A 21,001-nucleotide genomic window follows, 5' to 3' on the forward strand; every position below is an offset into this window, starting at 1 on the left:
TTCAATACCGAAGCTGAAATTCAGGTGTTCGCAAGGGATGGAAAATCCTGCTGTTTGCAGGATAAATTATTGAGGTGCTTGACAGCCAATGAAATGAGGGATGCAAGAGGGACAGAGACCAATGGTAGAGCGATCCGACATGGGGGAAGCGGGATGTGTGGGGAAGAACAACCCAGGCACAGGGATTGAATGGAGGGGGATGATGAATGGGGTTCAAAGTTCACAGAGACACCACCCCCTTGGTACCTTCTGCCTCCTGCACGCCCTCCATGTTGGTTTTGGCCTCGTCCCCAGGCTCTCGGGCCCCGGTAGGGAGGTCTTGCACCCCCACAACAGGGCTGGGGGCCTCTGTTGCGGGGAGGATGGGTTGTGGAGCCGGGAGATCAGGATTACTCCCCTCAGGGATGGAGCCCTCACCAGTAGAAGGAGCCAGCTCGGCTTCAATCAGAGAAGCAGATATTCAGAGTTTGGCAAACTATGCTACATGTTGAAAACATTTTAACTCCATTCAAATGTGCATTCTCGCTAGAATGTAATTATCTTGGAACTTTTGGTGCCAAGATGGCGGCCAATAACATTACACATTTCAAACAGAGTTGGTCAAAGTGTATTTATCAGACTTTGTGTGGAATATGCACAACAAGAACCTCCAGCGTTTGTATATAGACGATGCTGTATTGTAATGAGACTAGTAGGCATTGTGTAAAACTTGGTGTGAGGACACTTATTACAGAGGGGTTATCAGCAGTATTGCTGAAGGCATTGTTTTAAGTTGACAAAGTGCTCTCCGATGTGTTGACAGCGCAACACAAGGGATTTCTTGTAATTGGCTCAGAAAGAGAAGAGAGCTGTGGGAAACGGATCAATAATTAATTAGGCCTACATCGCTCTATATTAAGACACAGTAATATCAAACAGGCCGTAGAGCCTGTAGGACCACGATGTAGTAGTAGCTGTAGTTAGATGGTGTGTGTGTGTCTCTTACCTGTAATGGTGGTCCCCTCTTTGGTCGCCTTGTCCTTGTCCTTCTCAGCCTTACCCTCCCCTGCTCCCTCCTTCTCTCCCTTCTTCTCTAGGTCATCAGTCTTCTCCTTTGGCTCTCCCCCCTCCGTCTCCTCCTCCTTCCGGAGAGTTTTCTGCGCCTCCGCCTTCTCTCTCTCCTCTGCCGCCCGGCGCTTCACCTCCTCCAGCTCCTGCTCCTGCTTGGCCCTCAGCCGGTTCAGGATCTCCTCTGGAGAAGGGAGAGGACACCGATTGATTGAGTCATTTCATTGATTAGACAATTAAAACACATATTATCCTATGTCAGAATGTTTAATTGTGGGAAAACTAAAAATCTTGAAAAAACGTTCAGCCAGAAATATCAAATAACTAGTAGTATATAGACTAAACGCGATCAAGGACAACACAATGAAATCTGAGCTACGGTGATACGTCAGGTAGAAATTGAAACCAGCAGGACTGCAGAAATCAAGGCGCCGAGTTATGCACCCGAGCTACACCTTGACTGTCTCATACGGTCTGAGCATAAACTACGGTTTTATTGACTAGCCTATAAAACAGTTCTAACTCAGAGCATTCTTCATGCTCTTGCCAGCAAGCGATGGTGTGTGTGTAGTCAGCCAGCCTATGCATTCGCTAAAGCTTTATCCCACACTAACAGAGTACGCTTAAATCGATACATCTTCTGATTTGACCACGGCGCAACTCTGCCAGATGAATGAAACATTCAAACCTATGCTTGAAAGCCTGCCGCTACCTGTGCTTCTCTCTGGGATATACCATAGGAACGGCCACGTCGTCTGTCTGGGAATGAGCACATTAGCACCCAGCTGTGCTTTGAATTGAACACCGCCTCAAAATGACACTTATCTGAAATGATAGCCGCATAGCGAGAACTTGTCACGGTTTAGACAACTGCTCAATGCGGTAAAGCAAAGAAAAGAGCCTGTATTAATGTGTGACTTCCACTCTATCGCAGGACCACATGGGGAGAACTTTAAATCGTACTCTGTGACGAAGCAGGTTATTTCATGGTGACAAAGAGAAACGGGTCGTTTCGGGCATCAACGATAGCCTACTTCCTCTGTCATTTGTCGCCGGAGAGCGTGTGTGTGGGCGGTGGAGAAGCCTTGACAGCAGCCTCAAGTGTCTTCTTAGGGGGCCCAATCTGGGATCTGTCATCACTCTCCTGATGCCAGTGTCTTAGGGTGGTGTGTGTGGCGTTTCTCTCTCACACGCACGTAGACAAAGTGTGTAAAAGACTCTTTCAGACATAATGTGATTTCCACAGTGTGTGTGCAGGAGCGGGTCGTAAGTAGACTCACTGGTGAGATTTCAAACCATTCATTCTCAATGGGAGGCACACCAACAGAGAACTGGATCTCAGTCTGTATCCGAGTCCATCACAATTGTACAGTTACAATAGCCTGGTCCCACATCTGTATATACTCTACAACAAAGTCCTACGGTTATTGCCATGTCAAACATAAACAGATCTAGGACCAGACTACAGATACAAGTCCCAATCTAAAAAGACTCAGCAATAGCATACATAGCATACATAGCCTATTATTGTTGTCACCTCGAGACCAATTACAGGTAAAAGGATTGGATAGCCTTAACACCCTTTCACATTCAACCATCCCATTTGTTCTTTAAATCAGATCAGTTGTCATGAAGGAGAGGAGGAAACAGTTAGGAGCCCAGCCAAACTGGGACTGGAGAGTAAAGTTATGTCATGGAATGGGTACTGGTTCCTATGGCCCTTCAACATGCCTGAGTAGTATTCACTTAGGGGGGGAGGAAGAAGGAGATATGAGAGAAATAGGGGTAGAGAGAGAGAAAGAGAGAGAGCAGGATAAAGAGAGAGATAGATAGAGGGGGAGGGGGCAGAGGAGGAGTCATTGGCAGGCTCTCTGGTGTTAGACAATGGAGCCCCTCACACTCTCAGAACCAGGGACCTTTGGCTCAGCTGGACTGTCTTGGCTAACTTAGCTACGTATAGAAGACAGGAGGACACCCAGCACAGCCATGTCCCTCCTCGTCTTCCAGCTCCCTCTCTTTCTTTGTCACCTTTATCTCTCCTCCCCCTTTTTGACCTTTTGCCTCCATATTCTTCCACTGTTCCTCAACCCCCCCCACCCACCAATGACTCTCTATCTGACCATCTCTCCCTCTCTCTCTGCCTCAGAGGCATTCAGTCCTGCCATCTTGGACCTCCTCCCAGTGAAGCCTGCTGGAGCAGTGCCACAGCCCCCAGAGCCTACAGCCAGGACAAGCCAGCACAGGAGGAGATAGAGGCACTTAAACACAACCAGCCAGCCAACCTGCCACTGGCCCACTGATTAGGGCCTACTTACCCAAATATGAGAGGTGTGGAAATATTTAGGATTTTGCTTTGGGAAGGCAGGGTAAATCCACAATGATAATCTGACAGAAGCAGGGGAGATGGATAGCGGTATGATAGTCACATACATTAGTGCTTTTTGAGGTCGTGTCGGTTCGATTATCAAAAAATAATTACGATTTTAATTTCGGTTTCAATTATTTTTTTAAACATTAAATGCACTATGTGGGTTGAATTGTGTAACAACAGAGAATTAAACAATGAATAAAAGTCCCACATTGGTAGTGACTGCCCATCACTTATTAACCATTCTTTGTTCACATTACTTTACTTTAATAAAATATTTCAGTTGGTGTGTAGATTACATTTGTTTTATTTGACAAATGTATTATTTAATTCAAAGTCATCATCTCATCTCTATAAAGCTGCTACCTATACCTGACAAAATCATTATTTTAATAGTTCTTCAAAGTAAATAAGGCATACTTTTATGACTGCTGAATACCAACTATCAATCACTTAGATCATGTATTTTCAGGTAGAGATACCTTGAAGAAACTCCTCTCTATGTATCCCCTCTTGATTGTGCATTCTTCCGTCTCTCCGTAGCACGGGTAAAAGAAACAGACCGGACAGAAGTAGTAGTGCAATGGATTATGGTCAACGTAGTTAATTATAATTTTTTTCTGCGCTAAACTATGTAGAACATTGGCCTGTTGGAAACTACAACTCCCTACTACAGCGCACAGTTCGGGCATGATGTGATTTATCTCTGGAGAAACTGCAGCACAATGTGCTGTAATGAATACTCAGGGAGAAAAAGGTGTAGATTCACGCGCAGAGCGAGGCAGGTGTTGATTTCGCCGTCGCAGAAGACAGGAATTATGGTCACAGGTAGGCAGTGGTCATACACAGGCAGCAGGTGGTCATACACAGGCAGCAGGTGGTCATACACAGGCAGCAGGTGGTCATACACAGGCAGCAGGTGGTCATACACAGGCAGCAGGTGGTCATACACAGGCAGCAGGTGGTCATACACAGGCAGCAGGTGGTCATACACAGGCAGCAGGTGGTCATACACAGGCAGGCAGTGGTCATACACAGGCAGGCAGTGGTCATACACAGGCAGGCAGTGGTCATACACAGGCAGGCAGTGGTCATACACAGGCAGGCAGTGGTCATACACAGGCAGGCAGTGGTCATACACAGGCAGGCAGTGGTCATACACAGGCAGGCAGTGGTCATACACAGGCAGGCAGTGGTCATACACAGGCAGCAGGTGGTCATACACAGGCAGGCAGTGGTCATACACAGGTAGGCAGTGGTCATACACAGGTAGGCAAACAGGCAGGTGACTCAAAACTAGGACTGAAGCCTATAACTGGTTCTCACAAACGAGCCAGGAAAAGGCTCAGTAGAGTCAATACGAACAATACCTCACAAAGGCACAAACAGAATGAACTGAACTAAATAAGGAGCTGATGAGACCAGGTGAGTAACTAACACAGGTGAAATCAATGAACAAAAATGAAAGACAGGGCTACCTTCAAGAACACAACGAAACAGAACACAAGGTTGACTAAGAAAATAAATACACAACCTTACATGTGCACATTGAGCTCACAGAAAACAACTGAACGAAATAGAATTCAAATAATTGAACTGACATGGTCAATTAGTTGTTTAAAAAACTAAAAAATGACCAACAACACTACCATACATGGACTACTATATCTATAGCCTTACATGATGTGCATGTGCACATCCCTCCTAACATATGCAAACGTGCAGACACACACACGCACACAAAATGCTAATGTGCACGACTTGCATGAGTCATAACTGTAAAACCCATACACACACACCCAATACCATGGATCTGAAATGTGTGTGTGCGTGTGTGTATGCTGCCGTGCTGATCAGTGCCCTCACGTTACCAACTCAGAGACCGACAACATTGTGAGGTGCAGCCGTGGGTATGAGGCAAATCGGCAGCCTCGTTGGAACCAACCAAACAGAGGAAATGATGCCAATGATGAATATCACAAACATCAAGAGACAGAGAGTAGTGCGTCCCAAAAGGCACCCTATGGGCCCTGGTCAAAAGTAGTGCACTACATTTTCCATTTTGGGACACACCCAGAGTAAGTGTTTGCTCATCTCTTTAACACCATTCATTCACCATAGGAGAATAACTGAAAGAGGAATCGAGTAGTAGACTAGAAGTTCTCTCCAAACCACTGAGCATTGTCAAGAGGCAAAACCAATGACTGATGGAAACAGCCAAACAACCAATGACTGAAGGAAACAGCCAAACAACCAATGACTGATGGAAACAGCCAGAACAACCAATGACTGATGGAAACAGCCAGAACAACCAATGACTGATGGAAACAGCCAGAACAACCAATGACTGATGGAAACAGCCAGAACAACCAATGACTGATGGAAACAGCCAGAACAACCAATGACTGATGAAAACAGCCAGAACAACCAATGACTGATGGAAACAGCCAAACAACCAATGACTGATGAAAACAGCCAGAACAACCAATGACTGATGGAAACAGCCAGAACAACCAATGACTGATGAAAACAGCCAGAACAACCAATGACTGATGGAAACAGCCAGAACAACCAATGACTGAAGGAAACAGCCAAACAACTAATCATTGATTTTATTTGTCAGAGTCAAACACTCCTTACTGGAAGTACCCGCTCTTGACTAAGTGTGCATCCCAAATGGCACCCCATTCTCTTTCTAGTGCACTTCTTTTGACCAGAGTCCTATGGGGCCTGGTCAAAAGTAGTGCACTACATAGGGAATAGGGTGCCATTTAGGATACGCACAAAACTGTCTTATTTGAAGAAAAAGCCCAAACTTACTTTACAATGGGAAAACAAATACATAACAGCTTTAGCCTACCAAACTGTGCTCAAAATTCCCTGGGGTCTCAATAGATTCAATGCAAAGCTTTCACCCTTCCAATGATAGTAACACAAGGATAGACTTCAAAAGGAAGGAAACAATAGGATGTGTACTATGATAGGGCATTTATAAGTTAGTTATCGAACAGCGTACAGAGAGCTGCATTCAATAGGCAAGTTGTCAGTGTGTCATACCGGTAGTTTAATAATAAATAACTACGCAAACAACTGCTAAAACATTCTTCTGAAATGACAATACCAGTCCTAGAACAAAATATGAAAAAAATCCCAAAACCTGTGTGTGTGTGTGCACACCCTAGGCCTCGTTCAGTAGGTAAACGTTGCAGAAATGTCCTTAATAGAGATCTGTATTCTACATGTCAGATAGATATCGGTTATGATGAACAAACGTGCCCTATCTGAATGTGTCCACATCTCTTACCGTTGGCGGCGGTGAGGAAGCACTTGTTGACGCCGCGGGCCTTGTTGGTGAGCTCCTCGGTGATGTCCATGTGCGTGTGCACCTCGTCCCTGATCTCCTCCAGCGTGGCGTACAGGTGGGCCTCCCAGTAGCCCTTGTCCAGGCAGTCGATCAGCTCAGCCAGCTGCACCTTGGTGCTGTAGTACCAGATGGTCTTGTCCTCCTGCTCGCCGTCCTCCTCACTGGCGTGGAGGAAGGGAGCGAGACAGGGGTGGAGGGTTGTGGAGAGAAAAAGAGGAGGGGAGAGAGATAAGAGGGAGATGGAGGGGACAGGGAAAGAGAGAACATGAGAGTAGGGAGACAGAGGGATAGAATAAGAGAAAAAGACAGGATGGAGAAAGTTCGATGTCTTTGATTAATTGATTTAGAATGAAGAACATTTAAGCAGACACCTTCTATTGTAAATTGTCCATTGTAAGGACATAGTACTGACAACTATTTAATACACGTGTCTTCTATAGTGCCAGTTCTCCTTAAAAAGGGCCATTCCGCCACTTTACAAACTAATATTCATTATCTCCAGCACCATACCGGTGTCTAGATATGTGAAAACGGCATGTTTCTATGATCTGTGGTTGCAAAGATAAGAAGAAAGGTCCTAAAAAAATGCTTCTCTGGGGTAGGATTAAAAGTAAGAAAAACTGATTTTCAAAACCTGCAACGGGTTTCTAGCCAGAGGGAAGCTATTTTCTTGCTCCACGTCACCGTGAATCTCATAGTGTTAGAAAATCACCGTTTGTAAAATGTTTAATCTTTTGATTACGTCATCGGGTAGAACGTAGAAATGCGCAGTTTTCACATACACTGTATGTAGACACTGGTATTGTGCTGGAGACAATGAAAATGAGGTTGAGAAGTGGTGGAATTGCGCTTTAAGTTTTAACATCGACTTAGCTGCAATCAAGGAAAACATGATTATAGGGAAATGAAAGTTGTAAGACCTTTGAGTGCTCCAGGCATGCATAAGACATAGGCCCACATCAAATATCAACAAAGTGACACATTTGACAGCTTTGTGCACAGCACGGTCTAGGCCTGGGTCTCACTAGCCTTAGGCAGTATTCCAACAATCTAGTCAGCATCCTCTCAGGATGCAACCACCCACTCGAGACACACACACATTCTCTCTCTCTCTCCATGGGGATGGTGAAGATCGATTACACTGCATCCGGTGAAAGCCACTTTCTTGAGTGGGATGAGACAGTGAAGGCTATCCCCGAATCCCTCTGTTCAGGTGTAGGTGTGTGTGTGTGTACATGAGTGTGTGGCACTCTCCTCTCAGGTTAAAGGAGTCTGCTAACACACCATCTGTGACTAGTGCTTAATAGCTGGCTTATATGCTATCGCTTACTAACATTTGTGTGTTGACATTGTCCTTATCCTTCAAACAAGTGAGGCATTGGCCTTTCTATACCTTACCAGAGAAGCTAAACAAGTGATGTAAGTCGCTCTGGATGAAAGCGTCTGCTAAATGACTAAAATATTAATGTAAACGTTTCAATAAAATCAATAATTGCCATCTGTCATGTAAACAAAGCTCACAGCTTGAACATGATCGCGGGTTGCTCAATTGCTCACGCTTCTGCTTAAATTTTGATTCAGGGTTATCCGTGTTTCTTAGGTGGATAACGTCGGTGCCTGATTGAAATTGACACTGTAACAACAATAATGAACATGCACCTGTGGAACGGTTGTTAAGACACTAACAGCTTCCAGACAGTAGGCAATTAAGGTCACAGTTATGAAAACTTAGGACACTAAATAGGCCTTTCTACTGACTCTGAAAAACACCAAAAGAAAGATGCCCAGGGTCCCTGCTCATCTGCGTGAACGTGCCTTAGGCATGCTGCAAGGAGGCCTGAGGACTGCAGATGTGGCCAGGGCAATAAATTGCAATGTCCGTACTGTGAGACACCTAAGACAGCGCTACAGGGAGACGGGACGGACAGCTGATCGTCCTCGCAGTTGCAGACCACGTGTAACAACACCTGCACAGGATTGGTACATCCGAACATCACACCTGCGGGACAGGTACAGGATAGCAACAACAACTGCCCGAGTTACACCATGAACACACAATCCCTCCATCAGTGCTCAGACTGTCCGCAATAGGCTGTGAGACGCTGGACTGAGGGCTTGTAGGCCTGTTGTAAGGCAGACATCACCGGCAACAACGTCGCCTATGGGCACAAACCCACCGTTGCTGGACCAGACAGGACTGGCAAAAAGTGCTCTTCGCTGACGAGTTGCGGTTTTGTCTCACCAGGGGTGATGGTCGGATTCGCGTTTATCGTCGAAGGAATGAGCGTTACACAGAGGCCTGTACTCTGGAGCGGGATCGATTTGGAGGTGGAGGGTCCGTCATGGTCTGGGGCGGTGTGTCACAGCATCATCGGACTGAGCTTGTCGTCATTGCAGGCAGTCTCAATGCTGTGCGTTACAGGGAAGACATCCTCCTCTCTCATGTGGTACCCTTCCTGCAGGCTCCTCCTAACATGACCCTCCAGCATGACAATGCCACCAGCCATAGTGCTCGTTCTGTGCGTGATTTCCTGCCAGAAAGGAATGTCAGTGTTCTGCCATGGCCAGCGAAGAGCCCGGATCTCAATCCCATTGAGCACGTCTAGGACCTGTTTGATAGGAGGGTGAGGGCTTGGGACATTCCCCCCAGAAATGTCCGGGACCTTACAGGTGCCTTGGTGGAAGAGTGGGGTAACATCTCACAGCAAGAACAGGCAAATCTGGTGCAGTCCATGAGGAGGAGATGCACTGCAGTACTTAACGTAGCTGGTGGCCACACAGATACTGACTGTTACTTTTGATTTTGACCCGCCCTTTTTTCAGACACATTATTCAATTTCTGTTAGTCACATGTCTGTGGAACTTGTTCAGTTTATGTCTCAGTTGTTGAATCTTGTTAAGTTCATACAAATATTTACACATGTTAAATTTGCTGAAAATAAACGCAGTTCACAGTGAGAGGATGTTTTTTGTAGTTGCTGAGTTTATATTACTGATTGTTTGGCGCTTCTGTCAGGGCTGGCTAGCTAGCTAGTGTTGTGTAACTTTAGCAACATGGTGGAATGGCAAGAGCTGTTTCAGCATTAGCATAGCGATTGCTGCATTAGCCGCAAGCCTGTTAGCTAGTTGCGAACACTCCTGTGTAGATGGCTGCGCTTGTGCGAATGTCTCTCGGCTTACCCTCCCTCACCCTTGAATCAGCTAGCTAGCTAGCATAATATGCTCTCGGCTGGTCGACATGGCTTCTTCTCAGAGGTGTGCAGTTTTAGCTTGCTTGTATAGCTAAATGAACGAATGTAAAAGCTTGTTTTTAGCCCACATATAAACAACTCTTTCAACCTAACTTGCTAGCTAGCTAGTTGGCTAACAAATGCTTATTTCATTAATGCAATGTTAGCTAAGCTAATAGAATGATCCTAGCTAGCTAACCAGCTACATTTGTCAGTGGGAGATATGCTAAAATGGAGACACCTTTGAGCCTTGTAGCCAGCTTATAGCAATACCTCCAGGACTCCTACACAAGGCAGGATGGCTGGTCAGCTAAAGATCATCTCTACCAATTGGCTGCTCATTTACTACATGTCAACATATTCTGTGGTACTAGTCCTAACATGTACTTTATGGTTATGTCAGAGCAATGTATATTATGTCATTGTCCACTGGATTAAAAACCCAAGACATCTCAAAGAACAGGCAAGAAAGTTAGAACTAAATGCTTTGTAAAGCCAGTCCTAAATCGCTCCGTCCCCCATGGCCCTAACCTCTTCATGTTTGCAGACCTGTAGGGTCTGGGCAGGTAGACTATAAGCAGTGCAATGATGGATTGCACACGTTATTGGTCTGCAGAAACAAATGGTTAGGGCCAAGGGGAGAGGTAGGGAGCGATTTGGGACCTGACTTAAGTGTTGCTGAGACTTTCCCAATCACACAGAGTTATTGGATGCTAACCCACCACCTCAAGCTCAACAGGCCTGCCTGCTCCAAGATCTCTGTCACAGTTAACAACTCCATTGTGGTCCCCTACCAGACTGTATAAAAAAACTCCTTCACACTGTCCACTGGCTCCCATCAGCAGTGTCCATCAAATTCAAGTCCCCGTTGCTTGCCTATAGGGTAGAATGGCAAATCGATCCTGGCCCAATCTTTGTCAGCACTGCCAAATGTTGCCATTATACATGTAGCATGTCTCATAGAAGTTGCATGTCTTCTCCCCAAAAATGTCTTCATCCTGTAGCTGACCTAAGAGCACTGTTGGAGGTTCGACAGGCTGAGATACCCAGAAGGTAAACACCAATCTGTAAAAATGTGTAAATCACGTTTAGATCAATGTTTCTTAACTCTGTTCCAGGGGACCCAAAGTGGTGCACATTTTTGTTTTGGCCTACACACCTGATTGAAATCCTCAAAGCTTGATGAGGTGATCCTTTGAATCAGCTGTGTAGCGCAAGGCCAAAAACTAAAAATGTCCCCAGGACCAGGTAAAGGGTCAACCATAGTAGTACGTCACCCCTGGAGCAAATTAGGGTTAAGTGCCTTGCTCAAGGGCACAGACAGATTTTTCACCTTGTCGGCTCGGGTATTCAAACCAGGGACACTTCAGTTACTGGCCCAACCCTCTAACAGCTAGGCTACCTAGGAAACACTGGTTTAGATAAAAGTGTCAAATATAGGCCCCACATTCTTCCTCCAAAGGACCTTTCAATAGAAAGACCGGGGCAGCCATTAGCAGTTGCCTTCAACACTCATCCTTTCCGTTTAAAAAGGAGTTCGGACACTATACTCCGTTTAGTATCGCGGTCTTCATTTTACAGTGTGATGACAACGGTTTTTATGTTCCTCCTAGTGTCAGGACAGCAAACAGTTTACACAACAGCATCCTTTCAAAGACTGAGAAGGCGTCGGTAGGCAGGGACATTATAGACCAGGCCCAGTCCTGCACAACAGCCACAGGTGAGACAACAGCTCTAGCCCATCATCCCATCCCTCCACATAACCCCGTGTTTCCCAATCCGTTCCTCCAAGGCCCGTAGCAATTGCATATTTTGGTCCTATCACACCTGATCAAACTAATCAACTGCTTGAGAAGGGATGTCCATGGAGAGATAACATTACAGAATATTCAGATATTAATGTATTGTCTAGAACAGACATAATTATCTGCCAGGTAGAATAGGAAATTGTAATAACTATTTATTCCACTGAACAAAGATATAAATGCAACATGCAACAATTTCTACGATTTTACTGAGTTACAGTTCATAAGAAAATCAGTCAATTGAAAGGCCCTATAGAACTGTCAAAGAGATTCCTCTCGGGGCCCTAATCTATAGTTGTCACATGACTGTGAATACAGACATGCATCTGTTTGTCACAGATACCTTCAAAAAAAGGTAGGAGCGTGGATCAGAAAGCCAGTCAGTATCTGGTGTGATCACCACTCCTCTTCAATGGCTGTACCAAGTTAATGGATATTGGTGGGAACTGGAACACACATCGATCCAGAGTATCCCAAACATGCTCAAATGGGTGACATGTCCAGTGAGTATGCAGGCTGGGACATTTTCAGCTTCCAGGAATTGTGTACAGATACTTGCGACACGGGGCCGTGCAGTATCATGCTGAAACATACACACTGTCTGCCATTTGCCCGGTACAGTTGAAACCGGGAAGGAAATCTCCCACGTGAAGTGTTAGTTTCATGAGGTGAAATAAAAGATCTCAAATGTTCCATACCCACAAATATCTTATTTCTATCAAATGTTGTGCACAAATTTGTTATATCCCTATTAGTGAGCATTTCTCCTTTGCCAAGATAATCATCCACCTGACAGGTGTGGCATATCAAGAAGCTGATTAAACAGCATGGTAATTACACCGGTGCACCTTGTGCTGGGAACAATAAAAAGGCCTCAAAAATGTGAAGTTGTGTCACACAACACAATGCAACAGAGGTCTCCAGTTTTGAGGGAGTGTGCAATTGTCATGCTAACTACAGGAATGTCCCCCAGAGCTGTTGACAGAGAATTTAATGTTAATTTCTCTACCATAAGCCACCTCCAAAGTCATTTTAGAGAATTTGGCAGTATGTCCAACCGGCCTCACAACCTCAGATCATTGTAACCACACCAGCCCAGGACCTCCACATCTGGCTTCTTCACCAGTGGGATCGTCTGAGACCAGCCATCCGGACAGCTGATGATACTGAGGAGGATTTCTGTCTGTAACAAAGCCCTTTTGTGGGGAAAAACTCATTTTGAAATCAATAGATTAGGGCCTAATGAATTTATTTAAATTGCCTGATTTCCTTATATGAACTGTAACTCAGTAAAATGCGTTTCTATTTTTGTTGAGTATAATTTTGGAGTGAGTGAACGTCTGTTTGTCGTTGTCTACTTACACCACGATGCGGCGGTCCAGGAACCAGTACTTGCGGCGGTGACGGTCATAGCCGATTGGCAGCTGGCGGATGTATGGCCGGCTCTTCTGCGCCTCCGTCACACAGTCCACCACGCCGGGCACCTTGTGTGCCACGCACACCTCGCACTGCCACTCGTCCTCGGGTACCTCCACCAGCGGCGGCTTCACGCACTCCAGGTGGTAGACGGCCGAGCACGTCTCACAGCAGAGGAGGTCCCCCAGCCGGTGGCACACCCTGCAGTGGTCGTCATACGCCACCACCCCCTCCGACATCAACTCTTCTCTAGCCAGGTTAGTGGCCAGGAACTGGTCCACGAGGAATTGAAGGACCTTAATTTTGCTCTCGAGGGGCTCGTAGGGGTACTCCTCGCCCTCCAGTAAAGGGAGCACCTGGCGGTACTCAGGGTCACTCTCGCAGTAGGCGCGCACTATCTCGGGCCAGGTCATGCCGTCGATGAAGTAGAGCGTAGAGTTGACGCTGTCCTTGAGGTCAGCAGGACCGAACGTGGTGTTGGACGTGTCCTCCTCGCGCAGGATGGCCTTGAGTAAGGCGGTGTGTGTCTCAGCCAGCAGGGTGCACTGCTCCTGGCCCGCCAGCGCCGCACAAAAGTCCTCAAACCGGAACGGCGAGAGGCGCAGGACCGAGCCGAAGTTGCGCAGCACCTCATAGACGGCCGAGATGTTGAGGAGCTGATTGGCCGGCACCAAAAGGTCCTCTGAGGACTTGGGCAGCTCCAGGGGGGGCACCTCCTTGGCCTCGAAGATGGGCGAGCGGGGCCGGTGCGGGCGTCTGCCCCTCCGGCCTGAGACAGAGAGGGATGGAGAGAGAGAGATATAAATTATGTAAAGAATTCAAATCAATCAAGAGACATAAAATGGGGTCAAGAAAAAAAGGCCCTTCAATACTGAGTGCTGGACTGAGGAACACAACAAGACCGGTGAAGAAACAAAGACAAAGCTAGATGCATACCGAATGAGCCAAAGCAGGCAGCACAATTTCCATCAACCATAACGGCTGTCAATGTTTCTATGAAACAGGCAGGGCTTCTTATTCAACACATTTGAGTGTGTAACTATTTTGTTACTGTTTATTGATTGATAACAGCTCTGTGAATGTGTGCATTACTTTCCTTGTATCAACTTTTAAGTATAGCCTATTGGTTATAACCAACTTGTATTTTTTTACCCTTCCATAAATCCCACGGTGTATATCAACTCTGAATCTCTTCTATAAACAGAATTTCTCCCTTTGGAAAGAGAACTTTAGATTTACTCAGTACATTTTTTTTTAAATCAAGTCTTAAAAATGTAAATAAGCCAACCTTAGCACCTGGTACTTGAGTATACCCCGTGCAGTGGAGAATTTGGCCTTCCTTCACTCATTGGGTGCTGACCTAGGGTCAGCTCCCCCTGTCCATGTAATCTTATTCATTATGATCGAAAAGGCTAAACTGATCCTAGATCAGCACTTTTTATGAATATGGGCCCTGATCAAGTTCAGAATCTGAAACATGGATCCACACCCTCTGATATCAGCTGGAGTAGTTAGGTATAACAACTAACATACTGTAGTTTGAAATTAGATTTCAAACATTAGACAGGGTGTAGACATAGACGAGGTGACATTAAAATGACCAACAAGCACCTCTCCCCTGAGCAAAAACCTCTGCCTTCATTCCTCCCAGGCCCTATGCACAGAGTCTCACAGAGTGTGTATGTGTAAGCATGTATTTGTGACTCAGTGTGATAAAAATGAGTGTGTGTGATTATAGGTCAGATGAAAGGCACATAAACCACTCTGCACAATTCAGCCATATTCACATGGTAAGCGAGCCTATTTGGGGTAGGAGGTTATTTGCCTAATCAGTCACTGGGGTGCAATGGAGAGACAGAATTATGATTCAAGAAATACCAATGTTGTCTAAGCTGTACACATCTGTGCTTATGAGATGTGGGGCAAGTTATGAATAATATAAAGACATTTTAGGATGAATACCATATCAATAAATCTATCATTTTATGGAAATATAATTCTGCATTGAATTACAAAACGGTTCCTTAATATTCCATAAATGGCTTGAAAACTGACTATGCGAAGTCCAAAGTACATGAATGATTAGACATTATGCAAGAACAAAACTATTGACTTTACAGTTCAACAATTATTTTTCAAAGGAGTTTGCCTTTGCTCTTGCTCGTTTACATTGATAGATTGGCTTTGCTATGGTTACCGTACAATTTAGTACGTGATATTATAATGAGTTAAAGCTGCAACAGGTGAAATTAGAGCGCCTCTTTTCAAAACAAAAGGGCCTTGCGATGATGTCCTTGTCAACCTGATTTGACCACAATCTCGCGAAATATATCGCAACACTTGATTTTCTGAAGGGAAAAAAACGGTTTAATTTAAGGGAGGGGGATAAATTACAAGTAGTTGATTAAACTGCGCATTTATTGTTTACATCTACTACAGGAACTGTATAAAGGTATATTCATGCCGTGCAAGGCAACGCGACAAAGTATCAAAAACGCACGCGCAGTAATAAAACAAATGGTATAAATCTGAACGTGAAATTTTGTAGGCAGATAGTGCAGCATGGCATGCTTGTTGACGGGTATTGCTAAATTAATGAATGGAAAGTAGCTAAATATTTATCTTTAACTAACGCCTCGGCAAATAATGTTGTATGCAAAATAGTGCAATTATGCAAATGAACAATTCCGTGTTTACAATAATCCCCATCGTCAAATGCGTGTTAATTTTTGCCGAAAGTTGCAGATTTTTTTATAACAGAAAACATGCGAGGCGACAGTAGTGTTCACTGTGCGGGAACTAGCAAACGATCACTGGAGCTCCTAAACAAAGGCCTGTTTATGAGTGCAATCTCCATTTTGAACAATGCAGCTTGCTTACCAAATGTGCTAAATAAAAACGGTAACACTTTGGCGTGCATTTGAAAAATGCTTCTAAATTGCAAGCAAACGTACCTGGAGTGCTGCCGTGCGTGCTATCATGGCTCCGAAAGCTGCTCTCTGTACAGTAGCTAGCATCATCCTCCTCTGGTAATTCTTCCAGAAAATCGGACTCATTGTCCACGGCCTCCTCTTCGTAGTCTGAGGGATTCTCGTGTAAAAGTTCGTCTTCCTCCGACCTCAAACTAATATTATCCTCTTCCTCGTCGCTATTGTCATCGTAGACCACCTTGCACAGTGGCGGTCTCCCCCTGCTGCCGCGACCGCCTCTCGAACCCCTGCCTCTTCCTCTGCCCCGCGATGTCGTCGCTGCTCCAACTTTCCCCCGGCCCCTGGACGAATGGTAGTTTTCTCTCCGATGAATTTCTGTATCACCGGTATCCACCACCGAACCTCGTCCGCGGCCACGTCCTCGGCCCCTTCCCCTACCACGGCTACCTCTCCCTCTACCTCTCGAACCGCGAACTGGCCCAGGGGAAACCTCTTGCATCTCCGCTGCCTGTTTAGGCGGCCTTCCTCTTCTCCCTCGCATTGTAGCAGATGTATTATTTTTTATTTCAATTTTAGCGCGCGACTAGTCCACGCAAACCCGAAAAAACGGGCACCCTCGGAAACCCTAACCAACGTCGCGATAGTCTCAATTAGCCCCACCAAGCCCCGGGCTCAATTTTTAGTAGAAAGTTCAAATAGAATGGCCGGCGTCCCGCTTTAGGTCGCCTGCAGTCGCCATTTTTCTTCGGATCTCTCCCTCCACTGAAAACAGACAGCAGGCCCTGTATGGAGGTCACGTGACTACTATTCTACAGTAGACGCATTTAGTTCATAAAATGTGTTATCCATGCAAACGTGATGCCTCCACGATTGTTTATTTACGTTCACTTGTCATGTCAATTCATACAAATCAAGAAAACATGGACTTATTACAATGTAACAGCGTTGTCAATTTGCAGCTGACGTCGTCGTTCTAGCCAGAATGTAGGCAAGCATATGTAGTCAGACACAGGAAAGATCAGAATCATGAAACCAAGTTGTTGTTAAGTCAGTTCCAGAGTTACAGCACATATTAGGGAGAAGTTCACTATATGTCAACATTTAAATCATGTAGGTATTGGCAGTTGATTTGTTGCTATTATCAAAGACACTCCATTTGTAATTTTGCTAATGAGTGGGGTTATTCAATAAACTTATTTTAATGGCAAAAAATACTCATAATATATTGTGTATTGCATTGGATAATTGTATGCATTTATTTAAAAAAATATTGATGCACACAGCGGATATTATGAAGAGGTCATTCAACATTCTGGATCAGAACGAAGAACACCCGAATAGGTCCATCACCATGGGATGATGGTGACATAACCTACCAATGTCGCAGTTGTGGTGCAACATTGTTTCTTTTTTTCTCTTTGTTGCTGCAATGGTTCCTAAATCCCTCTCTTATGATAGGGTCTAGCTACATTATGTTTAATTACGGTCTATGGTTTATGCTCTCAAATGTAGCCTATTTAGATCAGGCCTAATACGTCTGGTGTACTGGTGCCTGCTCTCTGTAGTTTGTCTATGCCAAGGCTTTTCTCTTTAAAGCAAGCACATTGCTTTATTAACTCCAGCAGGAAGAAGTCTAATTATTTCGATGTTATAGCTACATTTTCAATAGAAGCAGCCAGCAAAGTGAACGGTCGTTCAAAAAATAGCTAACGGTCTTAAAAACGATAAATGATAGCAGGTTTAACATGGGTATGGGTTAAATTGGTAGTAATTTATTGTATACAGTATCAAGTTGTCGTGGCCGAGTGGTTAAGGCGATGGACTAGAAATCCATTGGGATCTTCCCGCGCAGGTTCGAATCCTGCCGACAACGATTTCTTTTGACGATGTAAACTGGAAGTTTCCCTCTAAAGGGTACAACTTTTAATACCCAAATCTTTCAACAAAACATTTGTTACGTCAATTTGAATGTAATTAATGTCTTGATATTACCTACGGTCTTCATGCAAAAGGCGGTACAACACAATGGAAAAGGGCACCTCCAAGTGTTCAAAAATAAATACTTAATTTTCTGGTTGCATGTTCCACGTAGCCTTTAGCGGTATTGCAAAAAAATATTGATGTGGATATCTAAATGACATACACTACATGACCAAAAGTATGTGGACACCTTCTTTTCGAACATCTCATTCCAAAGCATGAGCATTAAAATGGAGTTTGTTCCCCCTTTGCTGCTATAGCAGCCTGGGAAAGCTTTCCACAAAGTTAGAACATTGCTGCGGTGACCTGCTTCCAATTCAGCCACAAGAGCATAAGTGAGGTTGGGCACTGATGTTGGACGATTAGGCCTGGCTCGCAGTCATCGTTCCAATTGATCCCAAAGGTGTTTGATGGGCTTGAGGTCAGGGTGCTGCGCAGGCCAGTCAAGTTCTTCCACACTGATCTCGACAAACCATTTCTGTATGGACCTTGTTCTGTGTACGGGGGCATTTTCGTGCTGAAACAGGAAAGGGCCTTCCCCAAACTATTGCCACAAAGTTGAAAGCACAGAATAGTCTAGAATGTCATTGCATTCATAGGCTGTTCTCTCTGCTACCGCACGGCAAGCGGTGCCGGAGTGCCAAGTCTAGGTCCAAAAGACTTCCCAACAGCTTCTAACCCCAAGCCATAAGACTCCTGAACAGCTAATCAAATGGCTTGTATGCTGCTGCTACTCTCTGTTTATTTTCTATTCATAGTCACTTTAACTCTGCCTACATGTACATATTACCTCAATTACCTTGACTAACCGGTGCCCCTGCACATTGACTCTGTACCGGTACCCCCTGTATACAACCTCGCTATTGTTATTTTACTGCTGCTCTTTAATTATTTGTTACTTTTATTTTTTACTTAACACTTTTTTTTCTTAAAACTGTATTGTTGGTTGAAAGGCTTGTAAGTAAGCATTTCACTGTAAGGCTGTATTTGGCGCATGTGAAAAATATAATTAGATTTATTATGTAACGTTAAGATTTCCCGTCACTGGAACTAAGGGGCCTAGCCCGAAACCATGAAAAAGAGCCCCAGACCATGATTCCTCCTCCACCAAACTTTACAGTTGGAACTACGCATTGGGGCAGGAACCCCATTTCATGAAGCTCTCGAACAGTTCTTGTGCTGACGTTGCTTCCAGAGGCAGTTTGGAACTTGGTAGTCAGTGTTAAAACAGAGGACAGATGATTTTTACCCGCTTCAGCGGTCCTGTTCTATGAGGTTGTGGCCTACCACTTTGCGGCTAAGCCGCTGTTGTTCCTAGATGTCTCCACTTTACAATAACAGCACTTACAGTTAACCGGGGAAGCTCTATCAGGGCATAAATTTGACAAATTGACTTGTTTGAAAGGTGGCATCTTATGACTGTGCCACATTAAAAGTCACTGAGCTCTTCAGTAAGGTCATTCTACCGCCAATGGCGATTGCATGGCTGCGGCTCGATCCTATCCACCTGTCATCAGGGGCCCAACTTTCATTGGGGACGGTGGGACCCACATTCTAAAATTGTATTTTGTCCCCCACAGTTTTATCATTGGCATGTGATATATATATATTTATAAAATTATAAAATTTGTATATATATATACTGTTAAAAAAAAAAGGGAACACTAAAATAACAAGCATCCGCCAACTCCTGGACAGTCTGTGGTGCAACGTGGCGTTGGTGGATGGAGCGAGACATGATGTCCCAGATGTGCTCAATTGGATTCAGGTCTGGGGAACGGGCGGGCAAGTCCATAGCATCAATGCCTTCCTCTTGCAGGAACTGCTGACACACTCCAGCCACATGAGGTCTAGCATTGTCTTGCATTAGGAGGAACCCAGGGCCAACCGCACCAGCATATGGTCTCACAAGGGGTCTGAGGATCTCATCTCGGTACCTAATGGCAGTCAGGCTACCTCTGGCGAGCACATGGAGGGCTGTGCGGTCCCCTAAAGAAATGCCACCCCACACCCAGGGGCGGAAATCCTGGGAAAAATATGATTTGTCCCCCCCAATATATCACTGAAACATAACTATGTCATTTAAATAATATTAATAATACGCAATGAAAGCAATTGTGCTGATTATAGACACTTAATAGCGCGTTTTTAAGTTTCAAAAGATTGCGAACCCCCCACCCTTTTCCTCACAATGGTTTGAGCCACAGGCAAGGTGGATCAACCTGAGGTTAATCCTGTCAATTGTGCACACACACTAGCTGAATATGCAGAGCTAGCGCACAAATATGAACTATTAAGCTAGCTAGTACCTATTCCATTTATGTGGCCTCGTCAAAGATGGAATCTTTGCTATCGTCAATTTATTCCGAGATCAGCATGCAGATGATGTTAGTTAGTGCTTCAAAGACCCTGTGATAAGGTTAGCGATAAACTGAAGTCCAAACTGAACAGAACTACATTCTCTTCTACCATTGTCTTAAATATATTTAATGGTCTCGTTGCAAAAGCTAAATTGTCGCAAGGGAACTTTTATTTATTTATTTTATTTAACCCGGGTAGAAAAGATTATAGCAAACACCACTGAAACTGAATTGGTGCTCGCTAGCTTTGCAAATTCAGCTATTGTTGGAAGCCAGCCAATATGAAACAAACTATTAAAATTACAAAAGGTTGCAGCATATGTTGTGTAAATGGTGAACTCATACAGCTGTCAACTCTTGTCATTTTAATCCGTTTAAAATTTGCTAGCTACCTTTTAGATCGAAGCCCAAATAGAATGATAAAAGATAAGATGATAGAAGCCCATCTCCTACTGTAAATAACCTACACACTGTGTGTGTGTGTGTAGCCAGCCAGCCAGG

The 21,001-nt window shown here is 44.7% G+C and overlaps 1 protein-coding gene and 1 non-coding gene across 5 annotated transcripts in view; one reads left to right on the forward strand and one right to left on the reverse strand.

The window, feature by feature from the left end:
* LOC106585727 (nucleosome-remodeling factor subunit BPTF) overlaps window positions 1–16,982 on the reverse strand; it is a 50,521-nt gene extending 33,539 nt beyond the window's left edge. Inside the window, exons 1-5 of one of the 4 annotated variants that reach the window (XM_082964786.1) lie at window positions 16,185–16,982; window positions 13,177–13,999; window positions 6,720–6,940; window positions 986–1,231; window positions 247–438 (exon numbers count right to left, since the gene is read on the reverse strand). In XM_082964786.1, the coding sequence (XP_082820912.1) occupies window positions 247–438; window positions 986–1,231; window positions 6,720–6,940; window positions 13,177–13,999; window positions 16,185–16,701 (1,999 nt within the window). In that variant the 5' untranslated portion in view covers window positions 16,702–16,982. The remainder of the gene's footprint in view (window positions 1–246; window positions 439–985; window positions 1,232–6,719; window positions 6,941–13,176; window positions 14,000–16,184) is intronic. The other 3 variants (XM_082964783.1, XM_082964784.1, XM_082964785.1) reach the window with 3 other exon arrangements.
* A 969-nt stretch (window positions 16,983–17,951) lies between these two features.
* On the forward strand, window positions 17,952–18,033 carry trnas-aga (transfer RNA serine (anticodon AGA)). Its single transcript has one exon. It is a non-coding gene; the product is annotated as a tRNA-Ser (tRNA).
* Window positions 18,034–21,001: the final 2,968 nt, after the last annotated feature.

The sequence above is a fragment of the Salmo salar genome, chromosome 02, assembly GCF_965601325.2.
Source record: "Salmo salar chromosome 02, fSalSal1, whole genome shotgun sequence".
In the NCBI taxonomy this organism is placed as follows: Eukaryota; Metazoa; Chordata; class Actinopteri; order Salmoniformes; family Salmonidae; genus Salmo; species Salmo salar.